This window comes from Marmota flaviventris, chromosome 6 (genome assembly GCF_047511675.1).
Source record: "Marmota flaviventris isolate mMarFla1 chromosome 6, mMarFla1.hap1, whole genome shotgun sequence".
In the NCBI taxonomy this organism is placed as follows: Eukaryota; Metazoa; Chordata; class Mammalia; order Rodentia; family Sciuridae; genus Marmota; species Marmota flaviventris.
Genome location: NC_092503.1, coordinates 121,855,457 through 121,876,203, shown reverse-complemented (window position 1 = coordinate 121,876,203; position 20,747 = coordinate 121,855,457). Strand labels below are relative to the sequence as shown.

The window sequence follows — 20,747 nt, the reverse complement described above, 5'->3', positions numbered from 1 at the left end:
TGACCTTGACAAATCTCTCAGCCTCTCTGAGGTTTTTATCTGAAAATGGGGATAATATATCTTGCCTGGCATATCACAAGCCCTTAATGTTTAAAACTTGAATGAATGAATGAATGAAAGAACTGATGTCATTAAATGAAGTAAAGGATTTACAATACTATAAGTTCTGATAACTTAAGAGTTAAATGAGTCATTGAGATCCTCCTATTGGGGAAAAGCTATAGAAACCCAGTTTATCATTGTGAGCATGTCTGAATATGTAACAACAAATCCCGCTACTATATACAACTATAATGCACCAATAAAAATATGGAAAGAAAGAAAAGGGGGCAGATAATGGAGACACAGGATCTCTTGAGTTGAAGAAAGGGGTGAACAGTCAAATCCAGGGAAGGTAGGAGCCTAAGAGCTTCATAGTATTTGATGAGGCCAGACCTTTCCTCCTCCAAGGTATCCAGATGAGTCAACTCTAACAACCCTCACTCTTTGGACAGTATTTCAGATATCTTTCTCACCCCCGCCCCACCCCAGCCTTTTTTTTTTTTTTTTTGGCGCACAGTTGGTTGGCCAGTGAAGGGGTTCGTCAAGCCCAGGGCTTCCTGCATGCTGGACAAGCACTGTAACACTGAGCTACATTCCTAACCTCATGTTTCTTAAGTCCCTTGATAATGAGAATCTGATTATCCCAGTTTAATTCACATACTGAGCATGTACTGGACCACTAAGCCTTTCATAGTGGCTCTTCCCAGTGGGGAAGCCAGGAAGACATCCAGGTAGGTAATTCCTATAGAGCTGTAGTGACTGTATACGACTTCAGATGATATAGAGATCATTGCTTCATGACCAAAACTTAATCATTGAATAAGTTAATACGTATCTAACTGTAATGAAATTCATAGCTAACCTTTATTGAGCACCTACTATGTACAGGATACTATTCTAAATACTTTCCATGTATGAATTCATTTAATTTTCACAACAACCCTGGTAACATCAAGAGGGACAGAAAGGACCTGGGGCTTAAATAATTCATTCATTCAGGATAAATAGCGTTATACTCATACCATGTACTATTACCACCCAGCAATAAGAATTAAGAAGCTACAACTGCACACAACAACATGAATGAATATTATATATACAGTGTTGAGCAAGAGGAATCCTTACTGTATAGTTTGTATAAAATATAAGAAAGGTAAAATTCAGGTATATTATATGTAGTTGGGATAGTAATTAGCCTTGGGAGAGGGTACTAACAAGCAGAAGTTCCAGGGCAGCTTCTGAGATGGGGTGCTAGTTAAGATTCTGTTTTTGTGATCACATGTTCTGCTTAGTTTGTGAAAATTCATACATATTTATTACATACATATATATTGTGCTGTGATTAAAAAATGTTAAATCCTTTATTTTATAGGCATCAACTACAGGCTAGTCTCTTTTTATAAGTTCTTGAGATGTAAAAGTGAACAAAACAAACATCTCTCTCTTTCATTCTATTTTGGGAATTGGTAGAGGAGGAGAAAGACTGTCAACAAACAAAATTTAAAATTTATATGGGGTCTGGGGATTCAATTTAGAGGTAGAGTGCTTACCTAGCAAACCTGAGGGCCAGGATGGGATCTCCAGCTCCAAAAATAACAACAAATAAAACTTATATATTAGGAAATGATAAGTAGTATGAATTGGGCATGGTGGTGCACACCTGTAATCCCAGCAACTTGGGAGGCTGAGGCAGGAGGATACCAAGTTCAAGGCCAGCGTCAGCAATTTAGCAAGGCTCTAAGCAACTTACTAAGATCCTGTCTCATGGTCTGGGGCTGTAGCTCATGCCTCACATGTGTGAGGTACTAGGTTCGATCCTCAGCACCACATATAAATAAATAAATAAATAAATAAAAGATATTGTGTCCATATATAACTAAAAAAAAATCCTGTCTTAAAATAAAAAATATAAAGGACTGGGGATGTGGCTCAGTTGGTTAAGTGCCCTAAGTTCAATCCCCAGTATCACAAAAGTGAGGAATGAGGGGGTACCAGGATTTAGGGGTGGGGGCAAACGAGATTAAAATTTGAAACAGTTAATAAGGATAGGCCTTACTGTTTAGGTGATTAACTTTGAGCAAAAACTTCAAGGAGGGTAAAGCGTGAGCCACAAGGGCTTCTGGGGGAAGAGCCAACTACAGAGGAAAAGGGCATCAGAAAGGCTCCAAAGTAAGACATCTCTTACAGCAGGTAGAGAAAGCAATAAAATCAGAGACTGTATGTGATCGACCCACTGAGGAATGGTAGGTCACACTAAAGAGTTTGGCTTTTATTCTGAGACAAATTGGAACATTACAGGACATTGATCAGATGAGTCCCTTGAGGCCTCCTGGGAGAAAAGACCCATTCTGGCTACTGTGTAGAGAGGAGTCTGTAGGAGCAGGAGAGACTCAAGGAGACCAACTGAGAGGCTGTTGCTATATCCCCACTGAGAGATGATGGTGGCTTAGATCAAGGTGGAAGCAGTGGAAGTGATGAGGTTGGATATCTTCTCAAGATAAAATTTCCTATTTGATTGCAAGTGAGAAGTGAGATTAAGAAAGGAGCAATGCTGGCCGTTGAGGCGTAAGCCTGTAATCCCAGTGGCATGGGAGGCTAAGGCAGGAGGATCACAAGTTCAAAGCCAGTCTCAGTCTCCGAGAGGCATTAAGCAACTCAGTGAAACCCTGTCTGTAAATAAAATACAAAATTGGGCTGGGGATGTAGATCAGAGGTTGAGCACCCCTGAGAGGGAGGGAGGGAGGGAGGGAGGAAGGAAGGAAAGAAGGAAGGAAGGAAGGGTCAATGAGGATTCTGAGGTTTTGGACTTCACCGGATTTTTGAAATTGCCATCAGCTTCAGCTGATGGGGAAGGCTATGAATACAGCAAGTTTTGAGAAGCTGGAGATCAAATGTCTATCTTTGGATACACTTAATTTGAAATGGTCTATTAGATATCCGAGAGACATCAAACCTAAATACAAGTCTGGAGTTGGGGGGAGAGATCCATGATGAAACTATATGTTTGGAAGTCATCAATGCATAAATGCTATCTGAAACCAAGAGACTCGATGTCCTTGACAACCCATTTTGGTTAGTAGAGGGTCAGGGTGAAGGCTTCACTGGAGTGAGTTTAAGTGAGATTGGGGACTAGAGGTAGAGCTCAGTGGTAGAGCATGTGCTTAGTATTTGTAAGGCCCTGGGTTGGATGAAAGTTACCTTGGAAGTATAGAAATTAGAGAAAGTAATAATAGACACCTTTAAGAAAATATTGTACCGTTAAAGAAAAAAAAAGAAAAATAAAAATTTTTTGCTGTGGCAAAGGGGAGCAAAAAAATGGTGTGGTAGTTAACTATATATAGAGAGAGAGGATAAGAGAATAATTTTTGAAAGTTTGGAAACTGAACCTTACAAATACAAATATGTATTTGTATTTGATGCCAGGTCCTCACACATGCTACACCCTTAAAGGCTAAAATTCTTCTTCTTTTTTTTGGTACTGGGGATTGAACTCAGAGTGCTTTACCACTGGGCTACATCCCCTGTACTTTTTCTTTTTTAGTTTTAGACAGGATTTCTCTAAATTGCTAAGGGCCTTGCTAAATTGCTGAGACTGGCCTTGAACTTGCTATTCTCCTACCTCAGCCTCCCAAGTTGCTGAAATTACAGGCATGTGTCACCATACCTGCTGCAAAGGCTAATATTCTTAACTGACTCCTGACAAATTTTCTGCCTTCACTGTCCAAAAAATGGACAAATAGTCATTTTTATCATTGCCAGCTAGGTGCAGGTCCCCAAACACACGCTTTCACTGATCTGTTCACTGAACCTTATTTTGCACCCTCTCAAAACTTGGCTAAACTATAATTAGCTCTTCTTTTTCATTCTTTCGGTACAGGGGACTGAATCCAGTGGTGTTCTACCCTTGAGCTACATACTTAGTCCTTTTTATTTTGAGACAGTCTTGCTACATTACCCTGGCTGAACTTGGATTTGCGATCCTCCTGATTCAGCCTCCGGAGTTGCTAGGATTACAGGTGAGCACCACTGAGCCCGACTTCATATTTCTTAATGTTTTTTTCTAGAAGCACTTCTAAACTTCCCCAGGCAGACACATTTTATTTTTACTTCTATAATATTCTGTGCATATATTCAGAGTTTCAAAATATCGTTGTTGAATGATTTGTTGAACTAGCAGGTCTAAATGGAGCCGAGGATTCTACAGTCAAGAACTGAAGACAAAGGGAGAAAACAGTCCTGCAGTTTGTAAAATGAAACCCTCTGTTGAAACCCGATAATAACAAGTATAAAAATCTATTCAAGAAAATTATAGGTTGTAAAATCAATTGTAAGTCTTAGTCTTCAGTTGCTGATATTTTGAAGATTAGGTCATTCCTAGCTTATCTTTGTTCAATGATTTGCATATATTATGCAAATAAATAGAACTACTCAAAGAATGCCTACGCCGCGGGTGTCGATGACACGCTCCCCTGGAACCTGGGATTGGCCTGTCTACCCACCTCATTTGCATGACGTGATTTAATAAATGGAAGGCCCCGCCCCTCTGAGGCCTTCACCTCTCGCGAAAGGACGCGTGAGTTGGGACTCTCCCCGTAAGCCCCGCCCTCCGCTTGTAATCCCTCCGGTTCGTTCGCCGTCCTTTCTTTCTCCTCCGCTGAAAGGACCACAGGCCTTGCATCGTTTCCTTCCACTTTCAGCGTCCCTACGTCTCTCCGCTCCCATCTTTCTGCGGACGCACGACGCACGCCCCGCCTCTTTCTCCCACCATTCGTCGTGTAAATTCTGCGCCCCAACCGCCCGGCCGACCGGCGCCGCATTCCCGCCCCCTCTACACGACTCAACGGCCGACGCCGGGGGCCCGCCTCCTCAGCCAACCAGCGTCCTATCGTCTGTAAGTCCCTCCTCTTTATGCAAATAAGCTCTGCAAGCCCCGCACACTCTGCCCTTTTTTTTTTTTTAAATAAGGACTGCCCCAGAAGTAAAGAAGGTTAGGTTAGAAAGTGCCCCGCCCTTTATGCAAAACAGGGGGCGTGTCCAACCGCGGTGGGAGGCGGGAGGTGGGGGGGCGCTCCCGGGGGCGGCGGTTGCCCGGATGGGCCGTTAGTCGGAGCCCAGCCGCGGAGTGAGCGAGGGAGACGGGAGGAGCCGAACCCGGCGCCATCCGCCGCCATCCGCCCCCGCCCCACCGCCATCCCGCCCCGGGGAGCCCCTAAGTCCCGGTCCCGGACCCCCACGCACCCGGCCAGGTGAGTCTGGGCGAGTCGAGCGCTGACGCCCTTTTCCGGCGCGGGAGCGGAGGCGGCGGCGGCGACGACAGCGGCGGCGGGCCGGGGGGAGGAGAAGCTGCCATTAGCCGCCGCCATTTTGTCCTCCTGCTGCCGGGCCTGCCTGCCCCTCCCCCTCCGGTACCTCTACCCTAGTACCGGCACCTCCATCCCTTCTCTCAGGGCCTGCAGCCTGCCCCAACCCACTCACCGCCCTGGCTTCAGAGACCGACCCCAGCTCTTGAGCCCGAAACACTGTACCCTCTACTGCTCTTCTGCTCCTTCACCCCCGTCTGTTAGCCCCCTCCCCGCCACCGCCGCCCTAGGTTGAGCCGCGCCCGACAGACCTCCTCTTGGAGGGTCTCTTTTCCATATTATGGGACCTCCCCCTCCCATTACCCGGTGCTCTGGTCCCCCTTAATTGGCCCCTTTGCGTCGAGTCACTCCCCCTCTAGAACCTTGCTTTTATCCAGCATCTGCCTTCTATATTCCTCAGTTTCTTCTCTGCTTTTTCATTTTTCGTAGACCTGTCCCCTTCTTTCTCCCCAACACCGTGTTTCTTTTTGGGTCGCTAGACACTATACCATTACTTTCTCCTCCGCATCCTTTCCCTGCCATTACTTCCATATATTATTTCCCACCTGTGTTTGTGTTAATATTTTTATTAGTTTTAGTCTGTTCTCTTTACATTTTTTTTCTTATTATTGATTTTCGCAGATTGGCTTCCTCCAGTACTACAGAGCAATAACCATTCTCTCATCTCTAGCCTGTCATAAAGTTCTCTCTCTCCCCGATATTGGCTTTCATCCCGGGCCTATCTACTTTCTCCTCACCATCTCCCATCTTTTTCCTTTACACTGTTCCCACCCACTCTAGATGGAGTTTGGCCTACTTGGGGAGCAGGGGCTATTAAGGAAAGAAATGACTGCTGATGGACATTTTTGAGGATAGGAAAATGAAGTTGATTCTTGGCTTGGCGTTCTGGTTACTGTCCCATGTTACAGGGTGTTCTCAAAGTAGCTTCTTAGTGCTTTGGATTTTTCTCAGTTCTTTCACAGTGCTTTGGTTTACTCAGGTCTACACAGGGTAAGCCAAAGCCCACTAGTACTTTTTTGTGAAGGTAGAATTGTTCCCAGGAGCCAAAATGGGCTTAATTTTAGGAAAAGGTAGTGTTTCAAATAATTGGAGTTCTATAACATGAGAGATGTAGAGTCCAGGTTGTTCCATGAGAATCCTCTGGCACCAGCTCCCATTCTGGTGGAGCAAGCTCATAAAATCCTTAAACTCCCAGCATACCTTCCTACAAACGTTCCCAGATGGGACTTGAGATTGCTGGGAGTAGAACCTGGGGCACAGGGCCCTGGGGCATGATTTGGGAGCTGGTGTCTAATAAATTGGTGATCTAAAGTTTTCTTTCTTTCATGGTGGAGTTGTATGCCTCTTTCTGGTTTTCTTTGCCACTTGATTGTAGGTCTCTGAAATGATTTTGGTGGAGAAAAGGAATTATTACTTTTGGGAATAATAAAGAGGCTGCTGCCCTTTCTAGATTGGCACAAAGGGCAGAGCATTAATACTGGGAAGATAACTAGATTTTTTTCCTTGGTAGACGGTATCAGGAGAAAGAGAAAACATGGCATTAGCACTATGTGGGAAATAACTATATTGTGGTTGCTTAAAAAGAATGTGGAATTTACATAGACTGGAGGAAAAGTCACTAAAGGGCCACATACCCGGGTCCCTAGTGAGAATGAAAGAGAGCATCTACATTTCTGTTACAGTCTATGAAAAGGGTAGAGTCTGAGACACTGGTATCTGGCCCACAGGCTCCGGCACGTTTTGGGGGAGGTGCCTGAAGAACCCAACGTACTCAATGAGCTTCCAGCGCAATGTCCGATCGCTCGGGGCCGACTGCCAAGGGGAAGGATGGAAAGAAGTATTCCTCGCTCAACCTGTTTGATACTTATAAGGGCAAGTCCTTAGAGATCCAGAAACCCACTGGTGAGGGTCCTACAAAGATGCTACTAATGGATGGAGGCTAGGCATGATTGGGGTATACATTTTAGAGCTCTTTGAAGGGGAATGGGTATAGTAGAGTAAAAGACCAGAGGAACACACTGGAAATCTCCCAGTTTTACCTTGAGTCCTGTAGAGGGTGTTGAGTTCTGGGTTAACACCAGTTACCCTCCTACAAAGGCGTGTCTTTGGTTCCCTGTCTTTGGACACGTAAGAACTGGAGGAAAAGAATTGTGGATTTGGGGAAGTCTGGGGCCAGCTTGCTCCTCGCGGGCTCAGATCAGTCATCCCACATAGAGACAATAAATGTAATATATCTCAACGTTTCCAAGAGGCATTTTGGAGATTTTTATCAAGGGAAGGGATAGCTTCTGAGAGAAACTTGGAGTACGTAGGAAACAGGCTGTTCAGGAAGTCTGAATAGAATCAGGTTGGGATGCTGTCAGATCTCCCATGTGAGATGTTTTTCACCCTCTCTCCACCTTTTCTTCAGTTGCCCCTCGCCATGGCCTGCAGAGTCTCGGGAAAGTTGCCATTGCCCGGCGTATGCCACCCCCAGCCAACCTTCCAAGCCTGAAAGCCGAGAACAAAGGCAATGACCCCAATGTCTCACTAGTGCCGAAAGACGGAACAGGATGGGCAAGCAAACAGGAGCAGTCCGACCCCAAGAGGTAAACAGAGGTTTGGGGGACCAAAGAGTGATGAGTATCTTAACTTTGAACTTAAAAGTGGATTGCGGTTTGGTTTGGTATAGTCCAGTCCCATGATAACCAGAAAAAAAAAAATGAAGGAGTCACCTTTTGAACCTATTCTGGGTTTCTGATTAGATACTAAGAAATGACACCGTGCGTGGTGGTGCAGGCCTGTAATCCCAGTGATGAGTTCAAAGCCAGCTTCAGCAACTTAGTAAGACCCTATCTCTAAATAGAATATAAAAAGGGGCTGGAGATGTGGTTAAGTGCTCTTGAGTTCAATCCCTTGTACCAAAAAAAAATAAAAAATGGTACTGTAAGCTCTTTGTTAGAGAAAAGAAACAGCTAACAGCCTATACAGGGTGGCAAAATTAATGGTAGTTTGTCCTAATATTTCTAAGTAATAGTATTGGACCTAGAGTCTATCCTTACTTTCTACTAATTGGAGAAGTTGGAGAGGCATCTTGGGGTTTTGGGTAACCTTTTTCTATTATCCCTTCAGTTCCGATGCCTCAACCGCTCAGCCGCCGGAATCGCAGCCACTGCCGGCTTCACAGACGCCTGCCTCCAACCAGCCGAAACGACCCCCAACAGTCCCCGAGGTATCTGGAGAACTAGAGGTGTTGGGAGGGAAATGGTTTCTATCTCCCCCAACCCATGTCATCATTTATCTTTTTTCTTAGAACACTCCTTCGGTTCCAAGCGGGGTAAAGTCCTGGGCACAAGCCAGTGTCACCCATGGAGCACATGGAGATGGTGAGTACAGAACTGTCAGGGAACTGTGTCTGAGCATCACAGGAGGCAGGCGCCCTTGACTGTGCCTTAAGTGTCCTTGGTCCTCTCGCTGAGTCTCAGTCCCTTGTATTCAGTTTCATGGGGCACATGAGGAAGTTTTAAATCTATCTTCTATGTGGGGGTAGTAGGGTTCTAGGACCTTCTTGGGGAATGATCAGCTATTTCAAAGAAGTGAATTTGAAGGCAGGAACCTCTTAGAACCCTTTACTTTTATGGTGCATGAATCTTTAACAAATGTATCTGTCTTTTATCTGCGCCTTCACCCCAACAGGTGGAAGGGCATCAAGCCTACTGTCGCGATTCTCTCGAGAGGAATTTCCGACCCTGCAGGCGGCTGGCGACCAGGACAAGGCTGCCAAGGAAAGGGAGTCTGCCGAACAGTCGTCTGGGCCAGGACCAAGCCTCCGCCCCCAAAGTGAGTGACTGCATAGTGGGAGTAAGTGGTTCCCTTCAGCCACAACATTGTTTATACTATCTCTGAGCTAAGTGACGGCTTATTCACCTTCCTCCCCATCATTTTCACTTTCCTTGGAATATAAACATGTCTTTTCTCCACCTTTGTCCAAAATGTAGATTCTACAACTTGGAGGGACGGAGGTGGGCGTGGCCCTGATGAGCTGGAGGGCCCGGACTCCAAACTTCATCATGGTCATGATCCCCGAGGGGGGCTACAGCCTTCAGGCCCACCCCAGTTCCCTCCCTACCGCGGAATGATGCCGCCCTTTGTGAGTCTGGATTTTTTGTTTTGGTTGCACTGAAAGCTAGTGTGTTGGGAATAAGGACTTGACCTTTGGAGGATGCAGTTACAAAGCAGGCAGCCAAACAGAGGGTGGGTGGACAATAGCAGGTTTAAAGGACTGGCAGTCTATTTGTCCCTCTTGTCAGCTACTGTTGGGTCCTTTTGCAGATGTATCCCCCATACCTTCCGTTCCCTCCACCCTATGGACCCCAGGGGCCTTATCGATACCCTACTCCTGATGGGCCCAGGTAAGGAATCCCGGTCTGAGTTTGTGGTTGGGGGAAGGGGAAACCTCTGGGAAAAAGATATGGTTTTTTAGCTAGGAGATATAGTCTTGTGTGTGGTTTTATAACACATCATCTTTTATCTTGTCCCATTTTTCTTTCAACACACAGCCGTTTCCCCCGTGTGGCGGGCCCCCGGGGCTCAGGGCCACCAATGCGCCTTGTAGAGCCTGTGGGTCGGCCTTCTATTCTTAAAGAGGATAATCTCAAAGAATTTGACCAGTTGGACCAGGAAAATGATGATGGTTGGGCAGGTGAGTGAATATGAACAGTTAACTATTGGATCCTAAAAGGGGTATCGTGGGAGAACAGACATTGAACAGTAGAGAAAATATATGGAGAAAAACCAGGTCTTGGCAAAGTACAGAGAGCAGTGACAGTGACAAGACTTATAGTTGATGAACATAAACCTCAGAGGGAGGGGCCAGTATTGATAATGTGTCTCATCATGTATTTCAGACCACTTCCTGTGTCCTAGGAACACATCTGAGATTGAAGAGCAGGACACTTGGATTACTACTCTTTATTTTTCTCTTCAGGGGCCCATGAGGAGGTTGACTACACTGAAAAGCTCAAGTTCAGTGATGAGGAAGATGGGCGAGACTCTGATGAGGAGGGAGCTGAGGGCCAGTGAGTTAGGACTATCAGGGGAAAGGAGGGAGCTCAATTTTTTTTTTTTTTTCTTTTTCTACAACTCATGGTAATACAGTCTCAGAGGAGTTGATTTGCAGCTGAATTTAATTTCATGTTCTGCTCACAGCAAAGATTCCCAATCAGCTGCTGGTGAGGAACGGCCTCCTGAAGCAGATGGCAAAAAGGGCACCTCCTCTGGCAGTGAACCGCCCCCTCTCAAGACCGCCTGGGCAGAGACCTCTCGGCCTCCAGAGACAGAGCCAGGGCCTCCTGCCCCAAAGCCTCCCCCACCCCCACCTCACCGGGGCCCCACCGGGAACTGGGGCCCCCCTGGGGACTACCCAGTGAGTGTCTACAATGAGGGTTGAGAAGGGTTAAATTGTGGGAGGTATCAGCTGAGTAATTGAAGCAGTGATAATGGAGGAAACGGAAGGGAAGTCTGAAAAAGGACTCTGTGAAGTTGAGGGTAATGGAGAATCTCTGGAAAGCTTGAGAACATCCTGGGGAGTCTGGGAGAAAAATTGGGCTGCTAGTAAGGAAAAACAAGACCCCTGAGTGCTTAGGTCTCCAAAGAAGAAAAGGAATGAAAAAAAAAAAAGGTGATTAGATTTGTTTCCACCCACAAAGGCCATTGACCCCCGAGGCCTGACACTGGCATCCTTTAATTGATTGTTTTGCTAAAGAGATGATAGAAAGGGCTGGGGATGTGGCTCAAGTGGTAGTGTGCTCACCTAGTATGCATGAGGTGCTGGGTTCGATTCTCGGCACCACATAAAAATAGATATTGTGTCCATCTAAAACTAAAAAATAAATATTAAAAAAAAAGAGAGATGATAGAAAGCCTAATGACTGACACCCCTGGCCTGCTGGGTCTGCCCATTGACAGGATCGTGGGGGTCCTCCCTGCAAACCCCCAGCACCTGAAGATGAGGATGAGGCATGGCGGCAGCGGCGAAAGCAGTCTTCATCTGAAATCTCCCTGGCAGTGGAGCGGGCCCGCCGTAGGCGAGAAGAGGAAGAGCGGCGCATGCAGGAAGAGCGCCGGGCAGCCTGTGCTGAGAAGCTCAAGCGACTGGATGAAAAGTTTGGGGCACCTGACAAACGGCTCAAAGCAGAGCCTGCTGCCCCACCTGCCCCAGCTCCACCACCTGCAGGACCCAAAGAACTCCCTGCAAGTCCAGCTCCACCGCCGGCACCAGCCACAACACCAGAGAAAGAACCTGAAGAGCCAGCACAGGCCCCTCCTGCTCAGTCCACCCCCAGTCCAGGTGTGGTTCCAGTTCCCACTCTAGTGAGTGGTGGTGGCACTACCAGTAGCACCAGCAGTGGCAGCTTTGAAGCCAGCCCAGGTATGGAAAAGAGGATAGGTACTGCTAAGATCTTAAGGGTGCAGGGTAGTAGGGATGGAAGTGAAGTAGAAGTTATTTGTTTTGGTTTGTTTGTCTATGAGTGGTGGGGGGAAGTCCCATCATTTGCTCATCTATGAAAGGGAAAGCTCTAAAACTGCTTCTATAAGCCTAGAGTGGAGCAAGATTGAAGAAAGTTGTTTGGGTGATTTCATAGGCCATTAATAGCAGCAGTAGTGGCTCTTGAGGCCATAGTTTGTTTTTATGGGTTTTACATGGGATGGGCTTCAATACAGTGGGATTCGGTTGAATACCTCAGTCTCTGGAGAGAGCAAGCTACATGAGTTGGCTGGAATTTCTGATCTTTTCTTGGACTGTCCTATTGCACTAGGTTACTCTGTTCTTTTCTCCAATGCAGTGGAACCACAACTGCCTTCAAAAGAGGGTCCTGAACCACCAGAAGAGATTCCTCCACCTACCACACCCCCAGCCCCAAAGGTGGAACCCAAGGGTGATGGGGTGGGTCCTGCCCGACAGCCCCCCAGCCAGGGCTTGGGCTACCCCAAGTATCAGAAGTCATTGCCTCCTCGTTTCCAGCGGCAACAGCAGGTGAGATCAAGTTGTTTTTGCTAATTTTATCCATAAGTTGTCTTCTGGGTTCTTTGCCTTTGTTTGGGTCTCCTGTGTGACAGTTTCCATGTACTCCAGGTTTTTGTCAAACTTGTGCATTAACTTTTTTCTCTGTTGCTCCCTTCGTGTGGGGGCTTTATAACCTCTTCCATCCCATCTTTTTTGTTCTTCCTCAGGAGCAGCTCCTGAAGCAGCAACAGCAGCAGCAATGGCAGCAGCATCAACAGGGGTCTGCCCCTCCTGCCCCAGTGCCCCCATCACCACCACAGCCTGTGACCCTGGGGGCTGTGCCAGCTCCGCAGGCTCCACCACCACCCCCCAAGGCCCTGTACCCAGGTGCTCTGGGCCGGCCCCCACCCATGCCCCCAATGAACTTTGATCCTCGCTGGATGATGATTCCTCCTTATGTGGACCCTCGGCTCCTTCAGGGCCGGCCCCCACTGGACTTCTACCCTCCTGGTGTGCATCCTTCTGGTAAGGGGCCTTTGGAGAGGTGGTAAAACCCCTCAGTCCTAGGAAGTGTGGATATCAATGTCTCAATTTGTTGTGACTGGAATTACAAGTAGGGGTGAGGGGAGTGCTTAATGGCAGAGATAGTTCTGTGTGAGAGTGGACTTAGGGAAGAAACAAACGTTGGGCCTTATTTGGCAAGGCTTTATTAGGGGGTTTGGTTCTTTCATATGACAACTGAGTGATTGTTCCTTTCACAAGAATAGGCAAGGCACAGATTTGCTGGTATGAAAGATGAAAGGTGCTGACTTAACAGAGAAGACTAGATCGGGGAGGTGGTTTTGAAGCGCTGGAAGTCCAGATGACATGAAATGATTTTGTTCTTTTTTTGTTTCCTCAGGCCTAGTTCCCCGAGAGCGCTCAGATAGCGGGGGTTCTAGCTCAGAGCCGTTTGAACGTCATGCAGCCCCCCTCTTACGGGAACGGGGCACCCCACCAGTGGATCCAAAGTTGGCCTGGGTAGGAGATGTCTTCACCACCACACCCACTGACCCTCGCCCGCTTACTTCACCTCTGCGCCAGGCTGCAGATGAGGAAGACAAGGGGTTGAGGTGAGTCTTGTTAATGAGGAATGAGTTAGTTCCTAGTTAAAGGGCCTGGGTCTAGGGAAAAGGTACTGTGGATTATTGGTGAGATGATGAACATAAAGGGAATATTTAGCTCATATTAAGGTGTTCTCTTTCCCCACCCAATTCTTGTTTTCCTCATCCTGAGATACTTCATTCTTTTTCTGTCTCCCTTTTAGGAGCGAGACTCCTCCAATACCTCCTCCACCACCTTATCTGGCCAGTTATCCAGGCTTTCCTGAGAATGGAGCCCCTGGGCCCCCAATTTCTCGTTTCCCTCTGGAGGAGCCAACTCCCCCAGGGCCCCACCCACTCCCCTGGCCCCCAGGCAATGATGAAGCTGCCAAGATACAAGCTTCACCACCCAAGAAGGAACCCCCCAAGGAGGAGACTCCACAGCTGACAGGGCCGGAAGGTCGAAAGCCTGCCCGTGGAGTTGGAGGGGGAGGCCAAGGCCCCCCACCACCACGCAGAGAGAGTCGTACCGAGACCCGCTGGGGCCCTCGCCCAGGTAGCAGTCGTCGAGGAATCCCTCCAGAGGATCCAGGGGCCCCTCCCCGCCGGGCTGGGCCTATAAAGAAACCACCACCACCTGCAAAAGTGGAAGAGCTGCCTCCTAAATCCCTGGAACAGGGGGATGACTCCTCCAAACCCCCAAAGCCAGACCCAGTCAAGACAGCTAAGGGGAAAATGGTCCCCAAGGAGACCCCACCCAGTGGGAATCTTTCCCCTGCACCAAGGCTTCGGAGGGATTATTCATATGAGAGAGTGGGTCCTACCTCTTGCCGGGGTCGGGGCCGAGGCGAGTATTTTGCCAGAGGGAGGGGTTTTCGGGGGACCTATGGGGGACGGGGACGGGGAGCCCGAAGCCGAGAGTTCCGCAGTTACCGCGAGTTTCGTGGAGATGATGGGCGTGGAGCTGGGACTGGAGGACCAAACCACCCTGCTGCTCCCCGAGGCCGCACTGCTAGTGAGACACGAAGTGAGGGTTCAGAATATGAAGAAATTCCTAAGCGGCGCCGGCAGCGTGGCTCAGAAACAGGCAGTGAGACCCATGAGAGTGATCTGGCTCCCTCAGACAAAGAGGCTCCCCCACCTAAGGAGGGAGTACTCACCCAGGTCCCTCTCGCTCACCCACCACCAGGAGCTCCCCCTTCACCTGCCCCTGCCCGTTTTTCCACTGCCCGAGGTGGACGTGTTTTCACTCCAAGAGGGGTGCCCTCACGGCGTGGCCGAGGGGGAGGGCGGCCCCCTCCTCCTGTTTGCCCAGGCTGGAGCCCTCCATCCAAGTCCTTGGTTCCAAAGAAACCTCCAACAGGTCCTTTACCTCCGAGTAAGGAGCCTTTGAAAGAGAAGCTGATTCCAGGACCTCTGTCTCCCATGGCCCGGGGAGGCAACAGTGGAGTAGGCAACATGGGTATAGGTGTGGAAGATGGGGAACGACCCCGAAGGAGGAGGCATGGAAGGGCTCAGCAGCAGGACAAACCACCTCGGTTCCGGAGGCTGAAACAGGAACGAGAGAATGCTGCCAGAGGGGCTGAGGGCAAGCCCTCTTCCCTAGCCCTTCCAGCCTCCACTCCTGGACCTGAGGAAACCTTGGCAACAGTCACAGTGCCCCCTCCACCTCGTCGGGCAGCGGCCAAGTCTCCTGATCTGTCAAACCAGAACTCAGACCAAGCCAATGAGGAATGGGAGACTGCATCAGAGAGCAGTGACTTTGCTAGTGAGCGTCGTGGTGACAAGGAGGCTCCCCCACCAGCAATTCTGACCCCCAAAGCTGTGGGAACTCCTGGGGGTGGTACTGGTGGGGCTGGACCAGGCATTTCAACCATGTCCCGTGGAGATCTGAGCCAGAGGGCCAAGGATTTGAGCAAGCGGAGCTTCTCAAGTCAGAGGCCAGGAATGGATCGGCAGAACCGCCGCCCAGGCCCCGGGGGCAAGACTGGCAGTGGAAGTGGAAGCAGTGGAGGTGGTGGTGGAGGTCCAGGGGGAAGGACCGGCCCAGGACGAGGGGACAAGAGGAGCTGGCCCTCTCCCAAAAACCGAAGGTGTGTACAGGTTGGAGTTTATTCTTAAGGTGGAAAAAAGTGGGAGAAAGCCCCGGGGGAAGGTGAGGATAGGTACAGGCACATGGACTCAAATTAGAAAAGCATTAGGGTTCCATGGTCAACTAAGGTGCCTGATTACTAGTACTCCACATCTTGTTTCTTGCTTTTAACTACACAGATCCAAACATGAAAAATTCTTAGAGGGGCATAACAAAAGGACAGGTTTTAATGGGAAAAAGTTGAAAAATAGAAGTGTATAGAAAAACAGTTTAGTGAACCTTGGGAACTAATGCTCTTTTCTCTTCAGCCGTCCTCCAGAGGAGCGTCCTCCAGGACTCCCCCTGCCTCCCCCACCCCCTAGCAGTTCGGCTGTCTTCCGCCTGGACCAAGTTATCCACAGCAACCCTGCTGGCATCCAACAGGCTCTGGCCCAGCTTAGCAGCCGCCAAGGAAACATAACAACACCAGGGGGGCACCCAAGGCCTAAACCTGGGCCTCCCCAAGCCCTTCAGGGCTCCTCCCCTCGGCCCCCAACCCGATATGACCCCCAGAGGGCCACCAACAGTGTCAGTTCTGGTAAGCTGGAGAGGGTACTGGGTGGGAATGTTTCTATCCCCAGAGAAGGTCAGGTGCTGAAGTGGGAAGAGCGGCCTGGGGGCCCTGCTGCTGGGTGTCTTCATTGAGCAAGGGTGGAAGGATTGGGGGGAACAGTAGGGAGCTAGGGTCAGTGATAGTGAGGCAGATGCTGACAGTTTTCCCCTTTTCCCCAGACCCCCACTTCGAGGAGCCAGGGCCGATGGTGAGGGGGGTGGGCGGGACTCCCCGGGACTCTGCCGGGGTTAATCCCTTCCCCCCCAAACGGCGGGAGCGACCTCCCCGAAAACTGGAGCTGCTGCAGGAGGTGAGGGATGGGGCTGGAGATTGGGCTTTGCTGCACTTTCACTTTGAAGGTTCTTGGTTATATTTCTCCACTCTTTGCTATTCCCATATTCTTACTCAAAATTCTCACTAGTAGTTACTGTTTGTTTCCCGTGTGTTTTCATTGTTGCCCCAATGCCTCACTCTGTCCTGGCTTCCTATATTCCCCAGTTCCTACCCAATTCGTGTTTTGCTTCTGGCCTCTCTCCACCTTTAGGAATCTCTGCCAGCTTCTCATACCTCTGGAATCCTGCCCTCAAAGCCTGAGGTCCCGGGCCCTCAGGGAGAATCCAGAGATGCAGGCACAGAGGCCCTGACCCCCCACATCTGGGATCGTTTACATACTGGTGAGTGAAGCTGAATGAAGGAAGGAGCTGGTAAAGTAGTGAGAGTGAGGTGGCTTTGGAACTGTCTTCTCACTGCCTGCATCCTGGTTGGTGCTCTCCTCCAGCCACCAGCCGAAAGAGTTACCGGCCCGGCTCCATGGAGCCCTGGATGGAGCCCCTGAGTCCATTTGAGGATGTGGCTGGCACAGAGGTGTGTGAGGATGGGAGGGAGTTGTTGAGTTGGGATCTTGTCTGAATATTGGTCATATTTCCCCCACCTGTTCTGGGTCAAGTCTGGGGCTGTTCTCACATGGTTATCTCCTTAAATTTGTATGTGTGCATCAGTCAGGTATCGGGATGCTCTTTACCTTGATTTAACTAGCTCCTTCTCCGCTCCTCTCAGATGAGTCAGTCTGACAGTGGGGTGGACCTGAGTGGGGATTCTCAGGTGTCATCAGGTCCCTGCAGCCAGCGAAGTTCCCCTGATGGAGGACTCAAGGGGGCAGCAGAGGGACCCCCCAAGCGGCCTGGAGGCCCCTCACCCCTGAATGCTGTTCCTGGTGAGGGTCCACCTGGCTCTGAACCCTCTGAACCTCCTAGGAGACGGCCACCTGCCCCCCATGATGGGGACAGAAAGGTAAAAGACCAAAGGAAAGGATAAGAATGTTTCAAGTAATCTTTGGCTTTCCCTTTATCTGTTCCGTCCCTCTTTCTGGGTGTTCTGGGAATTCCCTCATTTGGGTTCCCTATCCTCCCTATACCTTCACTTTACTATGTTCTGCAACTCAGGAGCTGCCCAGGGAGCAGCCTCTGCCCCCTGGCCCCATAGGCACAGAACGAACACAGCGTACGGACCGAGGCCCAGAGCCTGGCCCCCTCCGGCCATCCCATCGACCTGGCCAAGCAGTCCAGTTTGGAACTAGTGACAAGGTGTGTGTGAACTAGACCCTGGGAATCTTCCTATGTTGGAAGGAGAGAGGAGGGGCTAGAGACAGGACATGGAAAACATGTCTGAATCACAGGATGTTCTCCTGCCTTATTATCACAGGACTCAGACCTGCGCCTAGTGGTAGGAGATAGTTTAAAAGCAGAGAAGGAGCTAACAGCATCAGTTGCCGAGGTAGGTGGAGAATTCAGTAGGAAGACCCAACATTTCTGGTGAAAATTTCTGAGAGTGACCTGGGTGTCCAGGACATCGGGCATTCTTCTTGATAAGTTTTCTCCTGCCCAGGCCATTCCGATATCCAGAGACTGGGAGCTACTCCCCAGTGCTTCTGCCTCAGCTGAGCCACAATCCAAGAGCCTGGGTTCTGGGCACTGTGGCCCAGAGCCTAGTTCCTCAGGCCAGCGCCTATATCCTGAGGTCTTCTATGGCAGCCCTGGGCCTCCCAGTTCCCAGGTAAGCCCCAATTTTCATCCTGTGTGCCCTTGAAAGAATCTTCTCTGCCTGTTGTTTCTTCTAATCAGACCTAATTTGTGTAATTGTAAAACACTATTTCCTTGTTATTCTATTTCTCTCCTTTTTAAGCTGCTGCAGTCGGGGGATGGGTTAGCTTTCTTGACCAGATATAAATGGAGCAATTTCAAACCTGCCTTTTCTCTAGCAGGTCTCTGGGGGAGCCATGGGCTCTCAGTTACATCCCAATAATGGAGGCTTCCGCCCTGGGACACCCTCACTTCACCCTTACAGGTAAGACCTGTGGACCTCAGAATAAAGTTGAGATAGATTTCAGGGAAGAGAAGATGTAGTTTTGGGTTCTAGAGGTTTTCTGGATTTAGGCATTGCTGAGATTAAGAGTAAATAACTGGCTTCTTAACACCATTCCTTCCCTGATGTCTTTTCAGGTCACAGCCCCTATACCTACCCCCAGGCCCAGCTCCTCCCTCGGCCCTGCTCTCTGGGGTAGCACTCAAGGGCCAGTTTCTGGATTTCTCAGCACTGCAAGCAACAGAACTGGGGAAGTTGCCAGCTGGAGGAGTTCTCTACCCTCCACCTTCCTTTCTTTACTCTCCAGCTTTCTGCCCCAGCCCTTTGCCTGACCCGCCTTTGCTTCAGGTAAGAGGTGGGCAGGTGCTAGGGGTGGGGGGGAATGTTTAGGGGAGTTGACATACTTCTCCCCGTTCCCTAACAGGTACGCCAGGACCTGCCATCCCCTTCGGATTTTTATTCTGCTCCTCTGCAGCCTGGTGGCCAAAGTGGCTTCCTTCCTTCAGGGGCCCCTGCACAGCAGGTACCTTTTATCTTCCCACTCCCCCTTTATTCTCTATCTAGTCACTAGCTTTATTTTCCAAAATGACTTCCTGACTCAACGTACACACTTGGCTTTTTTGTTACAGATGCTTCTACCCATGGTAGATTCACAGCTGCCTGTGGTGAATTTTGGCTCCCTGCCGCCAGCACCACCTCCTGCCCCACCCCCACTTTCCCTGTTACCTGTGGGCCCCGCTCTGCAGCCTCCCAGCCTGGCTGTGCGGCCCCCACCTGCTCCTGCTACTCGGGTGCTGCCTTCACCTGCCAGGCCCTTCCCCCCTAGCTTGGGGCGAGCAGAGGTAAAGTACAGCAAGTGAGGCACTCCAAGTTTAGGGACAGGGATTCTCTCTGTCTTAAGATGAATGGGTTGATGGGCGGAGGCTCAGGAATTCTTTACCTTCAGCTTCATCCAGTGGAACTAAAGCCCTTCCAGGATTATCGGAAATTAAGCAGCAGCCTTGGGGGACCTGGCTCATCTCGTACTCCCCCATCTGGAAGGTAATCACAAATTGGAATGCAGATTCCCTATCTCCAAGGATTTGTCTTTCTTTGGAGTCAGGGAAAGTCCTAAACTTACCTTAAACACGCTTCCTCCCTCAGGTCCTTCCCTGGTCTCAATTCCCGTCTCAAGGCCCCACCTTCCACCTACAGCGGAGTGTTCCGCACCCAGCGCATCGACCTCTACCAGCAGGTGAAGAAACTCTTGTGGCCTCCGGTCTAAATTCAAGAGTTGCCACCTGAGTTCCTGACCTAATAATTTGATTTACTCTTCCATAACCACCTGTCCCTTAGGCCTCCCCACCGGATGCCCTGCGCTGGATGCCGAAGCCTTGGGAGCGGACAGGGCCACCTTCTCGAGAAGGGTCTTCCAGAAGGGCAGAAGAGCCTGGGTCCCGAGGGGACAAGGAGCCTGAATTGCCCCCACCCCGCTGAGGGAGTTCCTCTTGCCCCCACCCCACCCCCCGGGGCTTGTATATAGATTATAAATATATAAGGGGGAAAGGGGTGGGTGGGGAAGGGTTGTGGGGCTGGAGCCTCGCTTCCCCTCCTCCCCCTTCCCCTGGTCCCCTATCCCTGGGGCCGTTTGTTAAAAAAGAATAATAAAATGATTAAAAAAATATATTTCCAAGTGACTCGGGGGATGGGTATGTTTGATTATAATACTTTTAACAGCATGGTGTAGCTTCATTAAGAATATGTCTGGGCTTAGTGCGGTGGCACACGCCTATAATCCCAGCTGCTTGGGAGGCAGAGACAGGAATATAAAGTCAGCCTTAACAACAACGGTGAGGCTAAGCAACTCAGACCCCCGTCTCTAAAATAACAAAAATGGGCTTGGGATGTGGCTCAGTTGTGGTGCCCCCAAGTTCAATCCTTGGTACCCAAAAAAGACCATGTCTGAGAGGGACTAGGGATAAGCTCAGTTGGTAGAGGCCTGGGTTCAATCCCAGCACATACACACAAAACAATCTTTTTGAGTTTTTTGCTTTTGTGGTTTTGGCATGGGGCTCTACAGAAGCTGCAGAGCTAATGACCTGCCCTTAATGTGTTTAATGATTTCTATTGGTCTAGCATGAAGCTAGTTAAAAGGGAAAGGGACATCAACTACATCTCAAAAGGAATGGCAAAGAATGCAGATGTCTTCCATATCCAAGTACGTTAACAACTGGCTTTTTGAGTTTTGACAGCC

General features: G+C 49.4%; 1 protein-coding gene and 1 non-coding gene across 4 annotated transcripts; both read left to right on the top strand.

The window, feature by feature from the left end:
* The first annotated feature begins 4,845 nt into the window (after positions 1-4,845).
* Positions 4,846-20,190, top strand: Prrc2a (proline rich coiled-coil 2A). Of its 3 annotated transcripts, none has more exons than XM_071613530.1 (31): positions 4,846-4,933; positions 7,130-7,304; positions 7,813-7,990; positions 8,514-8,613; positions 8,695-8,767; positions 9,078-9,221; positions 9,380-9,531; positions 9,714-9,793; positions 9,941-10,083; positions 10,369-10,459; positions 10,590-10,806; positions 11,349-11,811; positions 12,227-12,417; positions 12,615-12,912; positions 13,289-13,499; positions 13,694-15,562; positions 15,870-16,138; positions 16,333-16,463; positions 16,698-16,827; positions 16,932-17,017; positions 17,210-17,443; positions 17,596-17,736; positions 17,855-17,926; positions 18,038-18,205; positions 18,411-18,496; positions 18,652-18,862; positions 18,939-19,037; positions 19,144-19,356; positions 19,461-19,555; positions 19,658-19,748; positions 19,850-20,190. In XM_071613530.1, exons 2-31 carry the CDS (start codon positions 7,193-7,195, stop codon positions 19,988-19,990), a joined length of 6,489 nt encoding a protein of 2,162 aa, XP_071469631.1. In that variant the 5' UTR covers positions 4,846-4,933; positions 7,130-7,192; the 3' UTR covers positions 19,991-20,190. The 3 variants fall into 3 exon arrangements, with proteins under 3 accessions (XP_071469631.1, XP_027777763.1, XP_027777762.1); XM_027921962.3 differs by lacking the exon at positions 4,846-4,933 and adding an exon at positions 5,126-5,288 and having other exon boundaries at positions 18,414-18,496; XM_027921961.2 differs by lacking the exon at positions 4,846-4,933 and adding an exon at positions 5,126-5,288.
* Positions 7,487-7,616, top strand: LOC114080373 (small nucleolar RNA SNORA38). The gene has a single exon (XR_003580604.1). It is a non-coding gene; the product is annotated as a small nucleolar RNA SNORA38 (small nucleolar RNA).
* Positions 20,191-20,747: the final 557 nt, after the last annotated feature.